This window comes from Garra rufa, chromosome 19, assembly GCF_049309525.1.
Source record: "Garra rufa chromosome 19, GarRuf1.0, whole genome shotgun sequence".
Lineage (NCBI taxonomy): Eukaryota > Metazoa > Chordata > Actinopteri > Cypriniformes > Cyprinidae > Garra > Garra rufa.
Window position 1 is genome coordinate 39,923,908 of NC_133379.1, and position 20,912 is coordinate 39,944,819.

At 29.4% G+C, this 20,912-nt stretch overlaps 1 protein-coding gene across 1 annotated transcript in view; it reads left to right on the plus strand.

The window, feature by feature from the left end:
• The window catches only part of wdr7 (WD repeat domain 7), a 65,473-nt gene that overhangs the window by 12,411 nt on the left and 32,150 nt on the right, over positions 1 to 20,912 (plus strand). Inside the window, exons 7-14 of the mRNA XM_073824067.1 lie at positions 1 to 87; positions 156 to 301; positions 3,215 to 3,317; positions 9,008 to 9,155; positions 10,613 to 10,861; positions 12,254 to 12,474; positions 17,086 to 17,281; positions 20,146 to 20,360. The exon at positions 1 to 87 is cut by the window's left edge and continues 33 nt beyond it. Coding sequence (XP_073680168.1) covers positions 1 to 87; positions 156 to 301; positions 3,215 to 3,317; positions 9,008 to 9,155; positions 10,613 to 10,861; positions 12,254 to 12,474; positions 17,086 to 17,281; positions 20,146 to 20,360 — 1,365 coding nt within the window. The remainder of the gene's footprint in view (positions 88 to 155; positions 302 to 3,214; positions 3,318 to 9,007; positions 9,156 to 10,612; positions 10,862 to 12,253; positions 12,475 to 17,085; positions 17,282 to 20,145; positions 20,361 to 20,912) is intronic.

Consider the following 20,912-nt stretch of genomic DNA (forward strand, 5'->3'; position numbering starts at 1 on the left):
CCCATCTACTGTCAGGGTTGCCAGAGCATCTCTTTCTGCGCGTTCACACAGCTCTCGCTGCTGGTGGTGTGTTCGAAGTACTGGAGGGTGAGTGTGCGATTATGGGTTTCTGATGTTATGGTTTGAGTTGTGCTGATCTGATCTGTGCTGTATAGGTGTTAGATGCGGGGGATTTCTCCTTGCTGTGTTCGGTCCCGAACGAGAACAATCAGTCGTGGGTCGGAGGAGAGTTCATCGCTGCTGATAAAGTCATCATCTGGACTGAAGATGGTTGCAGCTACATTTACAAACTACCAGCCAGGTAATGCAACAACACACAGTGCTGCAAGAATCAAAATGGTAACACTTTACAATAAGGTGTCTTTTGTTAACATTAGTTAATGTAATAACTAACATGAACAAACAATGAACAATACATTTATTGCACTATTTATTCACCTTTGTTAAGGTTAGTTAATAAAAATAGAGTAATTCATTGTTTGTTCATGTTAGTTCACAGTGCATTAACTAATGTTAACAAACAGAACTTGTCATTTTAATAATGCATTAGTAAATGCTAAAATTAACATTAACTATGATTAGTAAATGATGTAGAAGTATGGTTAATGCTTAGTTCATGTTAACTAGTGAAGCTTATTGTGAAGTGTTGCCGTCAAAATACTGTTTCAGCTATTAAAATAGTTCAGTAAGGTTCCTTTTTTATTCATTTAATTTTGAAAAAACGTTTGGATTTTTTGTTCGTTAAATATAGGTTGTTTTTTTTAATGAACAACGCCCAGTGGGAGACTAATTAGATTCGTTTGTCTTCTCAAATCATCACGATTTGCCTTGTTAGAATAGAACCATACTGGGCCAAGGTGCAGCTATTTGAAAATCTGGAATCTAAGGGTGCAAAAAAATCAAAATATTGAGAAAATCGCTGTCCAAAGTTCTTAGCAATGATTATATTAATCAGGAATGACCGTTTTATATATTTACAATAGGAAATTGACAAAATATATTCCTGGAACATGATCTTTAATTAATATCTTTACTCAAAATCAATCATTTTGACCCATACAATGCAATGTTGTCTATTGTTACTAGGGCTGTGCAATTAATCGAAATTCAGTTAAGATTTTAATTTCAACTTCAAAGATTATAAAAATGCAATTGTCGAGATAAAACGATTATTGCTCCTGATTTTGCCCCCTTTGTGCGATTTCGCTCGTCTATAAAAGCCCAATTTTACATGCAAATCAGTAAATCATAAAATGGGACGTGCTCGATTTATTAATGTTTATTTGCTGTCGTCTTTTTAAATGCATGAAAGAGAATTTGCGCCGTTCTGTGTATGCGTTCAGAGAATGAACAGAGCACGGACATGTAAAGTGAACATTACGCTAAAGATGCGTACCTAAATGGCCATATACATGCAAATATGTGACCCTGGACCACAAAACCAGTCTTAAGTCGCTGGGATATATTTGTAGCAATAGCCAAAAATACATTGCATGGGTCAAAATTATTGATTTTTCTTTTATGCCAAAAATCATTAGGAAATTAAGTAAAGATCATGTTCCATGAAGATTTTTTTGTAAAATTCCTACTGTAAATGTATCAAAATGTAATTTTTGATTAGTAATATGCATTGTTAAGAACGTAATTTGGACAACTTTAAAGGTGATTTTCTCAGGATTTTGATTTTTTTGCATCCTCAGATTCCAGATTTTCAAATAGATGTATCTCGGCCAAATATTGTCCTATCCTAACAAACCATACATCAATAGAAAGCTTATTTACTGAGCTTTCATATTATATATACATCTCAGTTTTGTAAAATGTAACCTTATGACTGGTTTTGTGGTCCAGGGTCACATATATGCATTCGTGTTAAGCTTCAACTTATGTCTCAAATGAACAGAAACATTTAAGAATGAAAATACGTGTGTAACAGTATATTGGATCCGTGAAGCTTTTAAAGCAGCCACAATTAATATACCTCCTGCCGTCTCTGTGCTTAATGTTAATCAAACAACAAAAGACAAAGACAAGATGATGGAGGGACTTTTTTAGTTTTAATAAGAAACAAAGCATGTTTAATTCTTACAGTGATGACTATGCTGTTTTATTTTATATTCAATTAATTACATTAATTCCCCCCCCAAAAAAACTGTTTCATTTGTATCTTTTTTCTATTGTATTGCTGTCTCCCACTCATAATCGTGTTAAGTAATCATGATTACAATAATGACCAAAATAATCGTGATTATGATTTTTGCCTTAATCGAGCAGCCCTAATTGCTACAAATATACCCGTGCTACCAGTGTTGTTTTTGACAACCATCTTAGATTTAGTCTTAGTCTTAGTCTTTTGGACTAAAATGGTTATTAGTTTTAGTCAAATTTTAGTCACTTCTATATGTGATAGTTTTAGTCCAATTTTAGTCGACGAAAAGTCAAGAAAGTTTTAGTCTAGTTTTAGTCGACGAAAAGTCAAAAAGGTTTTAGTCTAGTTTTAGTCAAAAAAAAAGGGGAAAAAGTAGTCTTTTAAGAAATGAATGTAGGTCAGTAAGTATTTTGCTGTTGGGTAGTGTCACTTATAAGTTCTGAAAATAGCAGATCTATAGTTCAACACAATGTGAGCTTCCGGATCGACTATTTTTTACCAATAATTACAATAATGAAGGAATGTTTTAGAACATAAAAGACAAACAAGGATGGAATGCTAAAACGGCTTGCCATAGTAGTATAGCAAAGAGTATTTAATGCTAAAACGGCTTGCCATGGCGGCAGATATTTTTCGGTTTTAATTGTCATGCACAATAAGCAGAAATGTCATGCATTTTAAACGCCTGACGGACCACCCACTAACATTTTCGTCTATTCTCGTCTCGTCAACGAAAACTCACACACGTCTCGTCATGTTTTAGTCATCAACGAGCCAATTTTATCTCGTCAACGTCTCGTTATCGTCATGAAAAAAAGTGGCGTCAACGAAATGATTTCGTCATCGTCATCGTTGACGAAAACAACACTGCGTGCTACTTACGACTGGTTTTTGTGGTCCAGGGTCACATATGGCATATGTGAGATTATTAAATTGCAAAGGATGTGATCTAAATAACCATAAACTACCTATACATTACCAACAATAAACACTTACAAGCTACTTGTCATGTCAGAACTGCAGAATATTCATCTACTATTACTAATCAGTCTGTGTGCGTTTCAGCTGTCTCCCAGCGAGCGAACACTTCCGCAGCAACATGGGGAAAAAGGCAGAAGGTTCAATCCCTCCTCTGGTGTACAGCATAGCGGACCGTGCAGATAAACAGGTCAGACACACGCTCACAGTCACATGAGGAAGTAGTACATGTGCCAACAACTGTACACTCACTTGTACTTTACAGACATGTCTGTTTATTCTCGGCCTTCAGATTTGGTTAAATTAAGACTTTACGAAGTCAACATTATTCACGTTTTTCCTTTGTAATTTGATGTGCTGATGCAAATAAATGTATAGCAGAACGTCACTTTATCAGTTAGAAATTGATTAGATCGTGGAAAGTGGATATTTACAGGTGTCTTGAGAGGATCAAATTAAAGTTAATGAAGACAAACCTTTTCGTTTAATAACATCACTAAAGAATTAAAGAATCAGTTTTGATTTTATGTGACTAAAATGTGATTAGTTGATCCCAGCCAATCGTAGAGCATTATATGTCCTGTGTGTTTAAGTTCGGTTTCTTTATAAATACACTACTGTTCAGAAGTTTGATGTTGGTCAAATGTTTTAATGTTTTTAAAGAGAAATCTCTTTTGCTCACCAAAGCTACATTCATTTGAAAAAACAACAACAAAACAAAACAGTAAAATTGTGAAATTATACACAATTCATAATAGCTGTTCTATTTGTGAATATTTAAAAAAAAAAAATAATTTCTGCAGTCTTCAGTGTCACATGATCCTTCATATTTAAGTAGAAAACATTTGTAACATTATAAATATCTTTACTGTCACTTTTGATGAATTTAGCACATCCTTGATTAATAAACATTTACAAGCAAATGGGCTGATTCTGAAAGCCTTTTTTATATTTATTTTACGCTTTATGCAAGAGACAAGGATGAATGAAAATATGAGTACATGAACAAGATGTTTATTTTCTCTATTTTAGGTAGCTACATTCATTTGAAAAAACAACAACAAAACAGTAAAATTGTGAAATTATATACAATTCATAATAGCTGTTCTATTTGTGAATATTTTTTTTAAATGTAATTACTGCAGTCTTCAGTGTCACATGATCCTTCAGAAATCATTCCAATATGCTGATTTGCTGCTCAAGAAACATTTCTGATAATTATCGATGCTAAAAACAGTTGTGCTGCACAATATTTTTGTGAATAAAAAGTTCAAAAGAACGGCATTTATTTAAATAGAAAACGTTTGTAACATTATAAATATCTTTACTGTCACTTTTGATCAATTTAACACATCCTTGATTAATAAACTTGTAGTATATCGCAGTTTCCACAAAAATATTGGGCAGCACAATTGTTTTCAACATTGATAATAACCTGAAATGTTTCTTAAGCAGCAAATCAGCGTATTAGAATGATTTCTGAAGGATCATGTGACACTGAAGACTGCAGTAATGATGCTGAAAATTCAGCTTTGATCACAGAAATAAATTCCGTTTTACAGGGCTTGAAAATGTACATTTTTTACTTGGTTAGGAACACCAAAAAAAAAATTTAGGAGCACCCAATGAATATTAAGGGGGACCACAACTGCCAATTGAGCAGAACAGCCACATTACTTTTTAGTAATGCACTGATCTTGATTCTTCATGGCCAGTTCTGATTGCTGATGTTTTACAAGCAAATGGGCTGATTCTGAAAGCCTTTTTATTATATTTATTTTACGCTTTATGCAAGAGACAAGAGTGAATGAAAATATGAGTACATGAACAAGATGTTTATTTTCTCTATTTTAGGTAGAGACATTTAAATTAGAGGCAACCACTACATTAAAAAAAAAAATCTACAGTATAATTGTGCATAATTGTGCAAATCCGGAACAGAGGTTGGTTGAGTGAAAAAATAAATAAATAAAAAAACGTCCGGTTCCGAGCGCATTATTGTAACGGCAGGGTGCATCAAAATGCGCAAGCACAAATCTATTCTCTCGCAGGTAGATTCTCTTTGCTCTCACGTAAAACGGACGCGCTTTCTCGCTAACATGTGCACGCTCAGATTAGGGTCACTCTAACAGGGAGTGATTGACGGCTAATATCTAAAATCTGCATTAAAGGTAAGAATGTAAAGATGAAGTTTAAATATATAGGGGTCAGCGGGGAACAACCTAACATGAGGTTAATTGTAACACACGTGGTTCAAATATATCCACACATGCTAGCGTAACCAAATTTACGGTATTTACTAGTTGCCATAGCAACACTATGCAGAGAAAAAAGAGCGCCAAAATTCAAAAGCTTTTCGAAGATATCGCTGAATATTTATTTTACCATAGTAAAAGTACATTTCTGGCTGAAGTAAACTTTTCATTTCAGTTTTTAGTATTCATTTAAAATTACACAAAACTGCTTTTATTTTAATCTCCAATTTGTTATTTATCAATTTCGCAAACCAGCAGAAGACACGAACCTGCTTTAAACTCCAGTGGCGCAGATGGGGAACGTTGTAACACTGTGTGACAATATGCCCCGCTGATATTAAACGATGCTATTCTGTGACATTAGCGATGCAATTTACATTATTGACTTCTAAGGATTTTGATAAGAAACCACAAGAAACAGGTGAATAAAGGCTGACAATCAATGTTTAATGTTCAGAAGTTATTATTTAAAGAAATGTAAAGCATTTTGGCTGGTTTATGTGTGTGGTGTTCTATGAGAGCTGTGTGTGGAGAGACGGGAGTGTTTTTCTGAATGTCTAAATGTGTTTCATTTATTTGTCCACATTGTTTTGAACTACTGTACAGCTGTGTGTTGTGATCAGGGCCGTTCCAAGCAATGTTGCGATGTGTTCATTGTCAAACTCCAAAATTAGATCATTTTTTTTCATTACTTCATTTGAAAAAGTTAACATGTATTTTACTGACAAAATATTTTAGTTTGTTGTGTATATTTTTTAATTCGATCGGATAACATTTTAAGCTGTCATATGGTCGTGTTACAACGTGCCCCTCAGATGTTACAATGTACCCCACCTACGGGGCATGTTGTCACGTTTCACTTCCTTTCTTTTGAGGTAAATAACGAAAAACGTATACACTGTAAATATGAAACAAAGCGATATATTTGTACTAGACAAGTGTGAAAATAATGTGGATAAAAATTGAGTGAAGCTGTCCTTGTATCCGCTCACAGCAGTCTGTGCAGTAGTTAGACTAGCAAAGAAATGAAAACAACACAAAAGCTTCCAAATATATTTGGGACCAAAACGGTCGCAATTTCGAGCCCTGTTTTACGAATTATTCACATAGAGAACAGTGATTTTTAATTGTAATAATATTTCTCACAAATTTGATATATGTGACCCTGGACCACAAAACCAGTCATAAGGTTAAATTTTACAAAACTGAGATGTATGCATCATATGAAAGTTCAATAAATAAGCTTTCTGTTGATATATGGTTTGTTAGGATAGAACAATATTTGGCCGAGATACATCTGTTTGAAAATCTGGAATGTGAGGATGCAAAAAAATCAAAATATTTGAGAAAATCACCTTTAAAGTTGTCCAAATTAAGTTCTTAACAATGCATATTACTAATCAAAAATGACATTTTGATATATTTATAGTAGGAATTTTGCAAAAAATCTTCATGGAACATCATCTTTACTCAATTTCCTAATGATTTTTGGCATAAAAGGAAAATCTATCATTTTGACCCATACAGTGTATTTTTGGCTATTGCTACAAATATACCCCAGCGACTTAAGACAGGTTTTGTGGTCCAGGGTCACATATTATTCATTAAATAAATGCAGCCTTGGTGAGCAGAAGATACTTTATTGTTAATTAAACTGAAACTCCAACTTTTTGAACAGTGGTTTGTGTGTTTTTAGTTTGTGTTGTGTCTATGTTTTGTTCTGGTCAGTCTGCTCCTGTGTATGTCTCTGTGTGTTCGATTTCTTTATGATTTGCTCTCTGTCTGTTGTTGCCCCGGCCCAGCTGGAGGAGGGGTGGGAGGGGCAGTGTGTTGTGGTGCGTCTCCCTGACAGCGCTTGTGATCCGGAGCTCTACACTCCTGAATTGCAATACATCCAGCAGCCTCTAGAGGCACCAGTAAGCCCAACTGACAGCGAGACGCGGGGACGAGGAAGCTCTCCACGCAAAATAACAATTTCTTCAGTTTTATTATAACATTTGTAAAAATAAGTAATTGCACACATTTTACATGAACGAAAACGATTGGCCATCTTGAGAGCTTCCTGAAGAGTTCCTGCCTCTCTTTTGCTGTCTAATAGTCGCTCACTCTGATTCGCTAAGTGTCATGCTCCTCCCACTAAAATCGACCAATCATCGACTCCCCTCATTGGTCTTCACACGGTGAAGATGCATGCAAAGTCCCCGAGCTTCTTTACAGTCGCTTCAGCTTGTTTTATTCTGATGCATTTAATTAAAAGATACCGATTTAGTCTTTTTAAGATCTAAAACATAATGTGAAGTGTGTTGCTCTCTGGTTGTCTTCAGCTGATCTTTCTGTGTGTTGTGTTTAGCATGTTTGGACGTGTGTGTCGTGTGTGTGTTTATCAATGAAAGCTCAATGGTGGAACTTTGCACTGTTGTCAATACTGGATATGATTTGAAAATTCAGAAGACATACATTAATATTATATGATGCATTTATCAACTTAAAATCATTTTCACTTCAATTCATGTCACTTCAGACACATGACATGTTGAAACACAAAGAGGAATTTTACATTGAAACATCACGAACAAATGTAAAATCTCTTAAAAATTGCAAAAAGCAAGTAATTGTAAATGTTTATCGGCCTTTTTTAATACTACTATTACTCCTTATATACTTTTTATCACAATACATAAGTAGATTATGTATGTTTAGCTCGATGATTTTGTGTGTTTCAATAGCAGTACAGATTTTTTCCAATATTTTAATTTAAAACAAAGCTTGCAATCTATTTTATTTTTGTGATGTAAAATTGTGGGTTGTGGATGAAATGGTTTTTATCCACAGGGATTTTATTTTGATGGATCATTCACTATTCTAAATAATTTCTATGAAACATTATGAAGGCAAACCTTTTTTTTTTTTAGATAACCAAATATGCAAGGGACCTGCATGCAGTTTATAAGACAACTATATATATGTTTATGTATAAAGATTAATTTATATTTATTTTACTTAATTATTTATTTTAAACGATTTGTTTTAATCTTTTTTGATTAATTATTTATTTTAATCTACTTTTATTATTTATTTATTGGATTGTTATTTTTATGTTTTTTTGTATTATTTATTTATTCTTTTTATGATGCATTTTGAATGCATTTTACATTTATTAAATATCCATTTTAATGGATTTTTATTTATTTATTAATTCAAGTCTTATTTTTGCACCCCTTTTTTCTTTCTTTTTAATTTTTAATTTAGTTTTTCTCTAAACTTTTCCACAGACCCCTATCACTCACTTGTGGGCCCTTGAGGGTCCCCGGACCCCAGTTTGAAGAGCGCTAGCATTAAATCAACTGTAACTCATTGTGATGAAAAACCCAACTCATTTTGTGCCCATATTCTGTCAAATTGTTCGTATCATCTCTAAAATGGCTGATGTCCCCGTTCCTCAGCCATGAACCTGCATGAGCTGACTATTTCCCTTCTCACAGGAAACAGGCGCTCATGTTTAACAGCTTCCATAAGCACATAGACGCTTCTGCAGTCAGATGAATGCGAGCTCAGGTTGCTGTTGAGTGTGTTTGATGGCTCGGTCTGGATGTTTGCAGGTGTTAATGTTTCTGTTCTCCTGCAGCTCCTGATTTGTCCACCTGTGACGCGCTTCTTCTTCGGACGGAGGGAGCCGTTTCACAAACTCCTGATTCAGGGCGACTCTGCAGGCCGACTGACGGTGTGGAGCATCCCAGAGACGTCGCCCTTACAGCCACTGTCTTCCGCCGCAGGTACATCACTTTTATAATCTTTATAACACCCATGTTTACTCAGGTAAAACTGTATTTAACAAACACTAAAAACAAAAAATCATGAACTGAATATTATATAATATTCAAATTGTGCATATAGATACAAAATAGTTACAATATTGTATGTAATATTCACAATTTGTGAGAAAAAAATATTTTTAATACTAATAATATATATTTAGGTTCTGAAAAACTTAGAATATTAATTTATAATCTTATAAGTAATATTAAAGTTTTTATAAATGTTACATTGATGTTTTTAATATTTATAGTTTATGAAACCAGTAAAAATAATTTTCAATTTGTATTATTATTTAATAGTTACCATATTTAAAATATTCAGTTTTTGCAAAGAAAAAGGAAAAATTGTTAAAATACTGTTTATATATATTGAATTTGTGAAAAAGGGTTTAATTGTTTTAATATTCATTTATTGTTTTAATATTCAGAGCTTGTTAAAAAAGTTACCATATTTAAAATATTTCGTTTTTGCAAAGAAAAAGGTTATATATTGTTATAAATTAATATTCTATATTTTTCACGAACTGCATATTATAATACAGTATCGTAACTATTTTTTAAATATATTTTTACAACAAACTCTGAATATTAAAACAATAATGTAACTTTGAAAAAAATAAATATATGAACAGTATTTCACTTTTTTACTTTTTTTGCATAAACTGATTATTTAAAAAAAATGATTAAATAAAAACACAAATGGAATATTACGAACATTAATGTAACCATTTTAAAACAGTATTGTAAATTTTTTTTCACAAATTGTGAATATTATATACAAATTTCTAACTATTATAAATAATAAGTAAAATAAATGAACTGAATGTTAGAAAAAAAAATATTGTATCCATTCTTTAATATTTTTCTTTCACAAACAGAATTGTATTGACAGTATTGCAACTGTTTTTAAACTCCTTTCACAAACTAAATATTATGAATAGTATTGTAACTAATTTTCACAGTTCTGAAAATAAATAGTGCTGTAACTATTTAAAAAATTGTTTTACAAGCTAAATATCATAAAACGTATTGTAACTGTTTTTTTTTTTATTTTTTACATTTGGAAGAGGATCATGTGACAACAATAAAGCATAATAATCTTTGAAAGTCAGTTAACTATGGTGGCATCCAAAGTACTATTTCATTCATTATAAGCTATGCATGATGCACTATGTTTGTATTCAACTGTAAACGGCTGTAGATTTGTTCACTGTGACTCTGGTTGCTTTACTGCACTTCAGTCTCTTGCATCTCTACAATGTCACCCTCTGCTGTTTATATTCAGCATTGCTGTATATATATACTTCCCTCTTGTGTCCATTTACATGTAATGCAAATAGTGTGTGCCCAGACAGCACAGAAACATGTTTATATCCCCTTTTCTGTTCATAACACACTTTTCTGTCCTCCTCCAGAGCTGCAGGTGTCAGTCAGCATCAGTCTGCAGGAGGCCTTTGATAAGTTAATGCCTTCTCCGGCCGGCATCATCGACCAGCTGAGCGTCCTGTCCGGCTCTAGCGACCCCATTAAGGTGACTGCGAGCGTTTACATCCCGTCTCAGGGTCGACTGGTGTGCGGACGAGAGGACGGCAGCATCGTACTCGTTCCTGCGACGCAGACGGCCATCGTTCAGCTCCTGCAGGGAGAACACATGCTGCGCCGAGGTGAGACACAGTGTCAATATTTATTTAATAATATTTACATTGTTATTTATCCTTCATTGTAAGTATTAGATTTTAATAGTAATATTTAAAAATATTTGTTTTATTATTATTTATGTAGAAATATTCTTAAATAATTGAGTACATTTATTATCATTATTATTTAACTGAATTGTTTAATATTAAATATTTAATATATTTTAATGTTTAGTATATAATTTATTTGTTATATTTAACTAATGTTGCATATATGCAACATCTGCAGCGAATATTTTCAATTCATAAGTGCTTATATTTAGTATTTTAAGTTGATATTACTATTATTTTAAGATTAGCACACTATTACTAATATTAATATTACTGCTATCACATTACGTTTTGTAATAATATATGAATATATAATTATTATTATATATTAATATTATTACAGCTTTTTTATTTATTCGTTATATATATTATAAATATTAATGTTATGTTGTAATATATACTCTGTTTATTTATTTTAATCAATTTTGTCATTTATGCATTTCAATCAAATTTGTGTCATTTATTTTATGTACTTATTTTAATAAATGTATTTATTTTAAACAATTTTTGGTATTTTACTACATTTATTTATTTGAATTACTTTATTTTGCATTTTAATCAATTTTTTATGAACTATTTGTGTTTATCTTTATTATTTATTGATTTTATTCTACTTTTTATTATTTATTCATGCATTTTAATGTAATTGTTATCTATTTTAATCATGTATTTTAATCAGTTTATTTATTTAAATCTATGTTTTTATTATTTATGCATTTGAATCTTTTTGTCATTTATTTTATTTTTTATTTTAATGCATTTGTTGTTCTATTTAGTTATTGGTTTATCATTTATTTTTGTAATATTTGATTTATTTTAATATGCGCTTTAATCATTTTATTAAATATCTGTTTTATATTATATTCTGCTTATATTATATCTTATTTTTTATCGACATGACCTGCAACAAATATCTGCAATTTATAAGTGTTTGTTTATTATTTTAATTGTTACTACTATTATTTTAAGGATTAGCACACTATTATTAATAGTAATATTACTGCTATCGTATTATGTTTTGTAATAATATATAAATAAATATTTATTATTATTATTATATATTGTTAATATTATTATAGCTTCTATTTATTTATGTTATTGATGTTGTATATTAATATATTAATATATTTATATATATATATATATATATATATATATATATATTTATTTATTTATTTATTTATTTATTTATTTTTTATTTTTTATTTTATTTTTTTATTATTATTTATTTTTTTACAAGCGCATTTTTTTTATTCTGTATTTAAAATGAAAGGCTAAAACTGCATCTGTGTCTCTGTGTTTGTTTAGGTTGGCCTCCTCATCGCACTCTCAGAGGTCACAGGCATAAGGTGACGTGTCTGCTGTATCCGCACCAGGTGTCTCCGCGCTACGATCAGCGCTCGCTGGTGTCCGGAGGCGTCGACTTCTCCGTAATCATCTGGGACATTTTCACCGGAGAGATGAAGCACATCTTCTGCGTTCATGGAGGAGAAATCACACAGCTGATCGTACCTCCGGAAAACTGCAGCGTAAGTTTCCTCAACGCATTTAACACACCAAGTTAATTAAGTGAAGTTAATTTAGAAATATGTTTGGAACATTTTATGTTTGTTAAATTCAAGCTTTTGTTTTTAAAGTAACGACCAAGCGGCCAGCGGCAATGAGTTGAGCATGTTCGATCAATTTAGCCTTCTCAAATCAACACGACTTGCCTAAAATAAAATCTATAGACATAAAACACTTGATGCATTTCACAATATTAATTTAAACATTTAATCTAGATAAATGTGCACTATTAGACGCATATCCACTCATTTTTTTCTTTACAGTCAAAACATAAAAATACACCATTTTTGCTCATAAAGGTAAGAGTAATACATCATTGGGAACTGCAAAAGGTCTACTTATATTTGTGTGCTCTCACAATATCAACTAAATATTGTGCTTTTGTAAAATGGATAAAGATGCGTTTTCTGCTGTCTGTCCTGAGGAGAAGCGCATCACAGAAAAGACCCAGTACTCAGCGAATATTCACAGACATGAATATATCAGACATCAATATATCTATAGAATGCTTTAAAATACTACTTTAAAACAAAAGAATTTGTGTAATAAAATCATGGTATAATGCGTAAAGTTAATGTAAAAATTCCACCTACTCTGCCCCCCAAAAAAGTCTGTTGCATAAAATTGCTTGTATTTTATGTATTAAGTTGTATTTATTTAAGTATTTATATTCTAATAGGTTTTAAAAAATATTTTCAGTAAAAAAATATTATTTTTAATTTTTCCAGATATAAAAAGTATAGACGTGTCATTTTTATAATATAAAAATTATATTCTATAATATAAATATGCATAATATAAAAATAATTAATAGCTACTTGGTATTAGGCAGAATTTTTTTTATATTTTGCATGTGTTTTATTAATAATCAGATTTTTTTTCTGTCTATCAACTTCTACATAATCCAATACAGTAAAGCACCTTTTATTTGCAAAATTAAATGATGCAAAATTGTATAACATTTTTCATTTTCATTTTAGCTAGTTTTAGTAATTTTGTCTTTTTGGCATTTTTATTAATATTTCTTTTTTATTTGAATTGAAGTATTTATATTTTTTAATATAATTTCCATAACTATATATATATAAAAAATAATATATGTGCTATTTTTTTTCATTTATCCAAATAAAAAAAGTATAGAATTTTAATATCAGCCACAATGTGTCATTTTTAATTTTTAATATAAAAATGATATATAAATATTATATTTTATAATATAAATATGCATAATATAAAAATAATTAATAGCTACTTGGTATTAGCCAGAATTTTTTTTATATTTTGCATGTGGTTTTATTAATAATCAGATTTTTTTTCTGTCTATCAACTTCTACATAATCCAATACAGTAAAGCACCTTTTATTTGCAAAATTAAATTATGCAAAATTGTATAACATTTTTCATTTTCATTTTAGCTAGTTTTAGTAATTTTGTCTTTTTGGCATTTTTATTAATATTTCTTTTTTATTTGAATTGAAGTATTTATATTTTTTAATATAATTTCCATAAATATATATATAAAAAATAATATATGTGCTATTTTTTTTTCATTTATCCAAATAAAAAAAAGTATAGAATTTTAATATCAGCCACAATGTGTCATTTTTAATTTTTAATATAAAAATGATATATAAATATTATATTTTATAATATAAATATCCATAATAAAAAAATAAAATGGGATTGGGCAGAATTTTATATTTTTTGCATCTTTTTTATTTTAATATATATTTTTTATTTTCATTTTAGTTAGTTTTGGTAATTTTGTTGTCTTTCTGCAATTTAAAAAAAAATATATTTTAAATATAAAATTGTTGTACTTTTGTTATTTTATATTTTCTGCTTTCATTTTAGTTAAAGTTTTGGTAATTTTGTTGTCTTTTTATATAATTTGTATTAATATTTAGAATTTTTGTGCGTTCATTTTTTAATTTTCTTGTCTTTTTGTAATTTCTATTTATTTAAAAAAAAAGTCTTCAAGTTAAATTAAGTTTTATTTATTTATTTTATTTGTGTGTGTGTGGTGATGTATTTGTGGGGGCAGTGATGTGACGGATCTGGTGTAATTTTCACAGTCAAGGTTTCTTATGACACATCAAAACTCAAGAACATCAGCTGTCAACACACACATACATCTCTTTCCTTCTGGAATAGTGTAAAGGTGTAGGAGACATTCAGTCATTATTTACACACAGAACTTGTTAGCATCACAACAGTGATTTTTGCAGCGCTCACGTTTTCTTCACTGTTCTTAAAGGTTCCTCTCCAGACACTGAAAAGTTCACCCGGCTCTCGACAGCCACAGAATTTCTAATCTCTGAGTCTCACCTCAGTGACCAATTAGACGCAAACTTTGAGCACTAAATGTCAGACGAAGAGGCTGCGAAGCCTTTGAAACGCAATCAAAAGAAACGAGCGCCGTTGTGATGGAAACGCTCTTGAGTTTCCCTCCTTAAGTCCTGCTTGACCTTTGCTGCAGGATTTGTTGTGTAAGACAGACCCTGAGTGACCTTACGTCCACTTACCGCTCCGCTGTTTAATTTGATTCGCGCTGATATCATTTCAACTTTCATTGTTGGCAGCTTTTGACTTTTCTCTTGTGTTTTTTTCAATGTTGTTGTTGGCATTTCCTGTGAATAAAGCGAGAAAGAATCGATCGGAGACACTGTTTGGGGGTTTAAATTTTTTAACATGAATGAAAGTTGTGCTTTTTGACCCTTAAATAAACTGCTGATGTGACTTGCCAGCTCTGAACGAAACGAATAGACAATTTCTTTAAGGTGGGACACTGCAGGTTAATAAAGTAAAAAAAACAAAATTGAACTAATAGATATCTCCTTACTTACTCAGTTGATTGATTACATTGATAATTGCAAACATTTTTTGTATTACAAGTTTTCTAAAATGTTAGGTTTAAATATGCAAATGAGGCATTATTTAATTAAATATACACTAATTTGCATACATTTTTAGTACAAAAATTTAAACACTGGATCGAGTCAGTTTCAAAATTCTAAATTGTTTAATTTTCTTGACATATTAGAGTCAAATGTTTTTACAGTTTTTATTTTTTTTTTACCATTTTTGGGGGAGTAAAATGTATAAAATCAAGCTAATTGTATATGAACAAATACCTCTGTAAAACATTAAGCATATAGACAGGAATAAAAATATAAAGTCAGTGCTTGTAAGTGCTACAGAAGTGGAGATTTATGGCTCAGTGTAGGAGAAAAACTCATTTTGAGAAAATATTTATAAATATGTATTGTAATTGAAATCTATTGACACAAATAGATAAAGTGCTATAAAAGAAACACTTAACAGTGTCTTTTGGGTGTATTCTTTCCACTAGTCTGAAAAAAAAAAAACACTTTAAAGAAGCAAAAAGCCCAAAATCTCAACTTTGACAGGTGCATGAAAAACAGCGTCTCACCTCAAAGTTTTTCAAAACTGCATTACATTTTACAAGAAAAACTATTTCAGTCTTTCTACTTAAAACATGGTGTGTTATGTGTTATTTACTAGTAAATCCTACACTTTTTTTTTATTTAGAGCAGAGAGAAGAGTTTGAAACATAAATTTATTATTAATTAGACCCATCATTCTGACCAATTAGAGACGTTTCAGCTGTTATGCCCCGCCCATTCTTAGATCATGAATATAAACTAAATAAAAATGTTGCCTTGGCAACTAGCTGAAATAAAAACTGTTATATTTTATTTCTAGTAACAAACAGATTTAGTTAACTATAGTAACCCTCCTAAATATCAGGTAAATTAATAAATATAAATTAAAAATTCTTGACCATTCGGAGACAGCATCTGACCTGCTAAGCCCCGCCTTTCTTTTATTGCTTGTGATAGTATTTTTAATTTTGATAGTTTTGATCATTTTAGTACTTAAATGTATTAATTTGTATTTGTACTTTAATTTAAATTTTAATAGGTGTTAGTAATTTTGTACATGTTTTAGTCTTTAAAATTTGCTTTTAATTGTTTTATTTTAATTTATATCAGTTTTAGATAATTCTAGTACTTGAAATTACTTTTTTTTTAAATATTTTAATTTGAGTAGTTTTAGAAATGTAGTTTTTTTTGTCATTTTTATTAGTTAATTTTTTAATATTTCTATTTAGCTTTGAATTAGTTTTCAGCTTTAGCTTTAGTATTTATGGTACTTAAACTTATTTTATTTTTATTTTTATATTTTCTAATATTTTCTTTTAAATTTTTGTAAGATTTAGTAATTGTTTTTTTTAATTAGATTTAGTTTTTAAATGTTTTTATTTAACTTTTAATTATAATTAAGATTTAGTTTTGATACATTTTTAATTATACTTTCATTTTAATTTTAGTAGGTGTTAGTAATTTTACGTTTTGTCAATTTTATTAGTTTTAAATGTTCAAATATTTCTATTGAGCTTTTTTCACTTTAAGTTTTAGTAACTTTAGTACTTAGTTAAACTTATTTAACTTAATTTTATCAAAGTAAATTTTATAGTTAATTTTAATTTGATTTCTTGTGATAGTATTATGAGCGTCTAAGCATTGTGATGTTTTTCTCTGGTGTTTTAGACGCGCGTGCAGCACTGCGTGTGTTCGGTGGCCAGCGATCACTCCGTCGGTCTGCTGAGTCTGAGAGAGAGGAAGTGCATCATGTTGGCGTCCAGACATCTCTTCCCCATCCAGGTCATCAAATGGAGGCCGTGTGACGATTATCTGGTGGTGGGATGCTCCGACGGATCCGTCTACGTCTGGCAGATGGACACAGGTGAGCCTGAGCTCGGGGTCAAAGGTCAGAGGTCATGCTTATGATGGCCTAGCAAAGGTGCATCTTGGTTCATTAATATAGTAGTCATTTAAGGTGTGCATATATTGGTTACTTTGCAGTTTTCAGGAGATTTATAAAGTTTTAAATTAATGGTTATTTATTTTTTTGTAATAATTTAATAAAATTAATTAAATTATAATAATGTTTAATTTTTATGTTTAAAATCTTTAAAAAAGAATGTACATTGCTTTTAAAATTATTGATTTGAGTTTTTAGTGTTTAGAATTTATGATTTATTTAAACAAAATATAACATTTTTATATCGGTCATAATATAAATATAATAATAATAAAAATATATATAATATTTAAAATGTTTAAATTCTCACTAATTATTAATAATCTGATTTATTTTGAGTCCATCAAGTCATGCATAATCAAATGCAGTAAAATGCCTTTTATTCGCACAATATTAATTCACTGGATTATACAAAAATATAGAATATTGCTTTTTATTAATATAAAAATGTGATGAAGCATGTTTAGTTTGTAAAATATGATTTATCCATGATTAGAGATTTTGGTTTATGATTATTTAGACAAATTATTATACAATTTTTATATCTGTCATATGAATAAAATAAATGTAATAAATATATATTTATAATAGGTGTTAGTAATTTTTATATAAATATTATATATATAAAATATATATATAATATTTAGAATTTTAAAATTGTCACTAATTATTAATAATGTGATTTTTTTTTTTAGTCTATCAATTCATGTCTTTTATTCATACACAGATTAATTCACTAGATTATACAAAAAATATAGTATATCGTTTTTATTAATATAAAAAGGACTAAGCATTTTTAATTTGTAAAATATTTTATTCTTTGGATTATTTACATTACATGAATTATACAATAATAATAAATTATACAGTAATAAATGACACAAGTGTAATACTATTTAATAGTATTTATTTACTATTATACTATTTATTTTTTCCAGTTAGCTTAGATTTTTTTCTATTTTTTAACTAATTGAAAATTAACAAATATATAATTCAATACATTTTCAGTTTTTATCTTATTTTAAGTTTTAGTAGTTTATGTACATTTGTCAAGTTCAATATTTATGTTGTTATATTCAAAGTCAAAATATTTATTTATAATTTATTTATAATTCCAAAATATTAACTTATATTTATTTGAGAGTTCGTTTCAGTTATTTAAAATATTTTCATTTATTTATTTATTATTTTATGTAATTTTTTTAAAATATTTATGTTGTATATTAAAATATTTATAAAAAAATTAAATATTTATTTAAAATATCCAAAATATTTACTATTATACCATTAATTTTTTCCAGGTAGCTTTGTTTTGTTTTTTTTCTATTCTTTTTATCAAATTTTCTTTTTTATTTCAGCTTTTTTTCAGTTAACAAATTGACAATTAACATAGTATTTATTTACTACTATACTATTTTTTCCAATTCATTTTTATTTTTTCAAAATTTGTATCTAATTTTTCTATTTATTTATTTTTTTAAAGTAACAAATTATTTCTAATAGTTTTAGTTAACAATAGCAACACATACTTGGAGATGAATTTCGGGACATATTTGGTTATTGTGATGTAATGTCTTGTTCTAGTGATGATCTGTCTGGAAGGAAGTACTAAAGCTCTGCGTCTTATTTTGAAGAGCATATTTGCCGAATAATCATTTATTATCAACCTGTCTTACTGTGTCTGTGTGTTTGCATCCCATTAGAGACACGACAGAGAGCTACTGCATCTCTGTCTCTCTCTACTGCTGCATTAGACACATTAGTGTTTTATGTATCCACTTACAGCCGGGTATTATGGGAGCTGAGTAGAAGAGGAAGCACACACACAATCATAAGCTGCATCAGTGTTTGATGAGTGTAATGGATTCGTCTGCTGCTCATTTTGATGGCTGGATAGACAGTTAGAGAGACCGATGCATGCACAAGTTATTTTATGCATATGTTATTTTATAATCATTTTTATGCTATTCTACTTTTTGATATTTTATTTTGAATATTTTTTTTTTTTCATGAAATTTTATTTGTATATTTTCTGTTTATATTTTAGTTTCTTTAGCATGTCACTTTTTCAGTTTTAGTAATTTTAGTACTTGGAATTATTAGCATAATTATATATTTTTTGTTTAATATTTTAACTTTAATTAAAAGTTTTGACTTTTTTAAAGGACTTTCAAATAAAAAAAAATATTTAGCTTGTATATTTATTTATACAATTTTTGGTAATGAAGATTAATTTAATTTGTTTTTATATTAAATATTTACATTTTTATATTTTCATTTTTAGTTGTGTGTTTTTCTCATTTCGATTAGTTTAGGTTTTTAGTAGTTTATATTTTAAAATTTTAATAAGTTTTAGTCATTTTTTTCTTTTTTATATTTACTCCATATTTAATTAGTAATTTTAATACTTTATATAAAATAAGTTTTTAGATTTTCATTTTAATTTAAGTTCAAATTTTAAAGTTATTTTGTTGTGATTTGTCATTTTTATTGGTAAATTTTTGTGTTGTTATTTAAATTATTACTAATAATTTTTACACTTTTTTCCCATTTTTTAAAATTTCAGATAATTTTTAATTTATTTGGCAATTTATAGTAAATATTAAATAGTATATTAATAGTAATGAATAGTAGTAAATACTATATTGTTGGTAAATTTAAGTTTTATTTGAATGATTTTAGTTTAGTGGTAGGTTATATGCTAGTATCCCTTCCACAGACATGCATTGTATTGTACTTGTATTGAGTGTGTTGTTTAAGAGCGTGTGTGTGTTTGTGTGTTTCAGGAGCGCTGGACCGCTGTGTGATGGGTATAACGGCGGTGGAGATTCTGAACGCGTGCGACGAGGTTGTTCCCGCGGCTATGGACTCCCTCAATCACCCTGCGGTGAATCTGAAGCAGGCCATGACCCGCCGCAGTCTGGCTGCGCTCAAGAACATGGCCCAACACAAGCTCCAGACGCTCGCCACCAACCTGCTCGCGGCCGACAACGCAGACAAGGTGAGACGCCCTCATGCATTCAAAACCATCAACTCGAAGAATTGAGATATTAGTAGGAGTTTTAAATCCATAGGGGGCGCTGTTGGCCTACTTCTAATAAAATGAAAGTAAAATACACAAAGAACATTTAGACTGTTTCTGATTAAATAAAGCAGTAATTGATGTCATAAAATTATAAGTATGTTTTGATTTAAAGGTCAGAAGCTGTAGCTTACATGAAAAAAAATCACAAACATGACACTTGTAAATTAAATAATTTTATATAAACTGATTTATTCATTCATTTGTAATGTTATATCATTTTTAACAAAAATATGAGCTCTAAAATATTTTCAAATTTTTTATAACTCTTTTGCTTTAGACCATCTACAAATGTTAAATATTAAAATAAAATGTTAAGGTGACTACTTATTTATTATTAAGGTTACAACTTATTTATACACCGTACTACTTATGTATTGATGTTATATTAAAATATTTATTTATAATTTATTTATAATTCCAAAATATGTAATAATTTTTATTTGAGAGTTAGTTTCAGTAATTTAAATA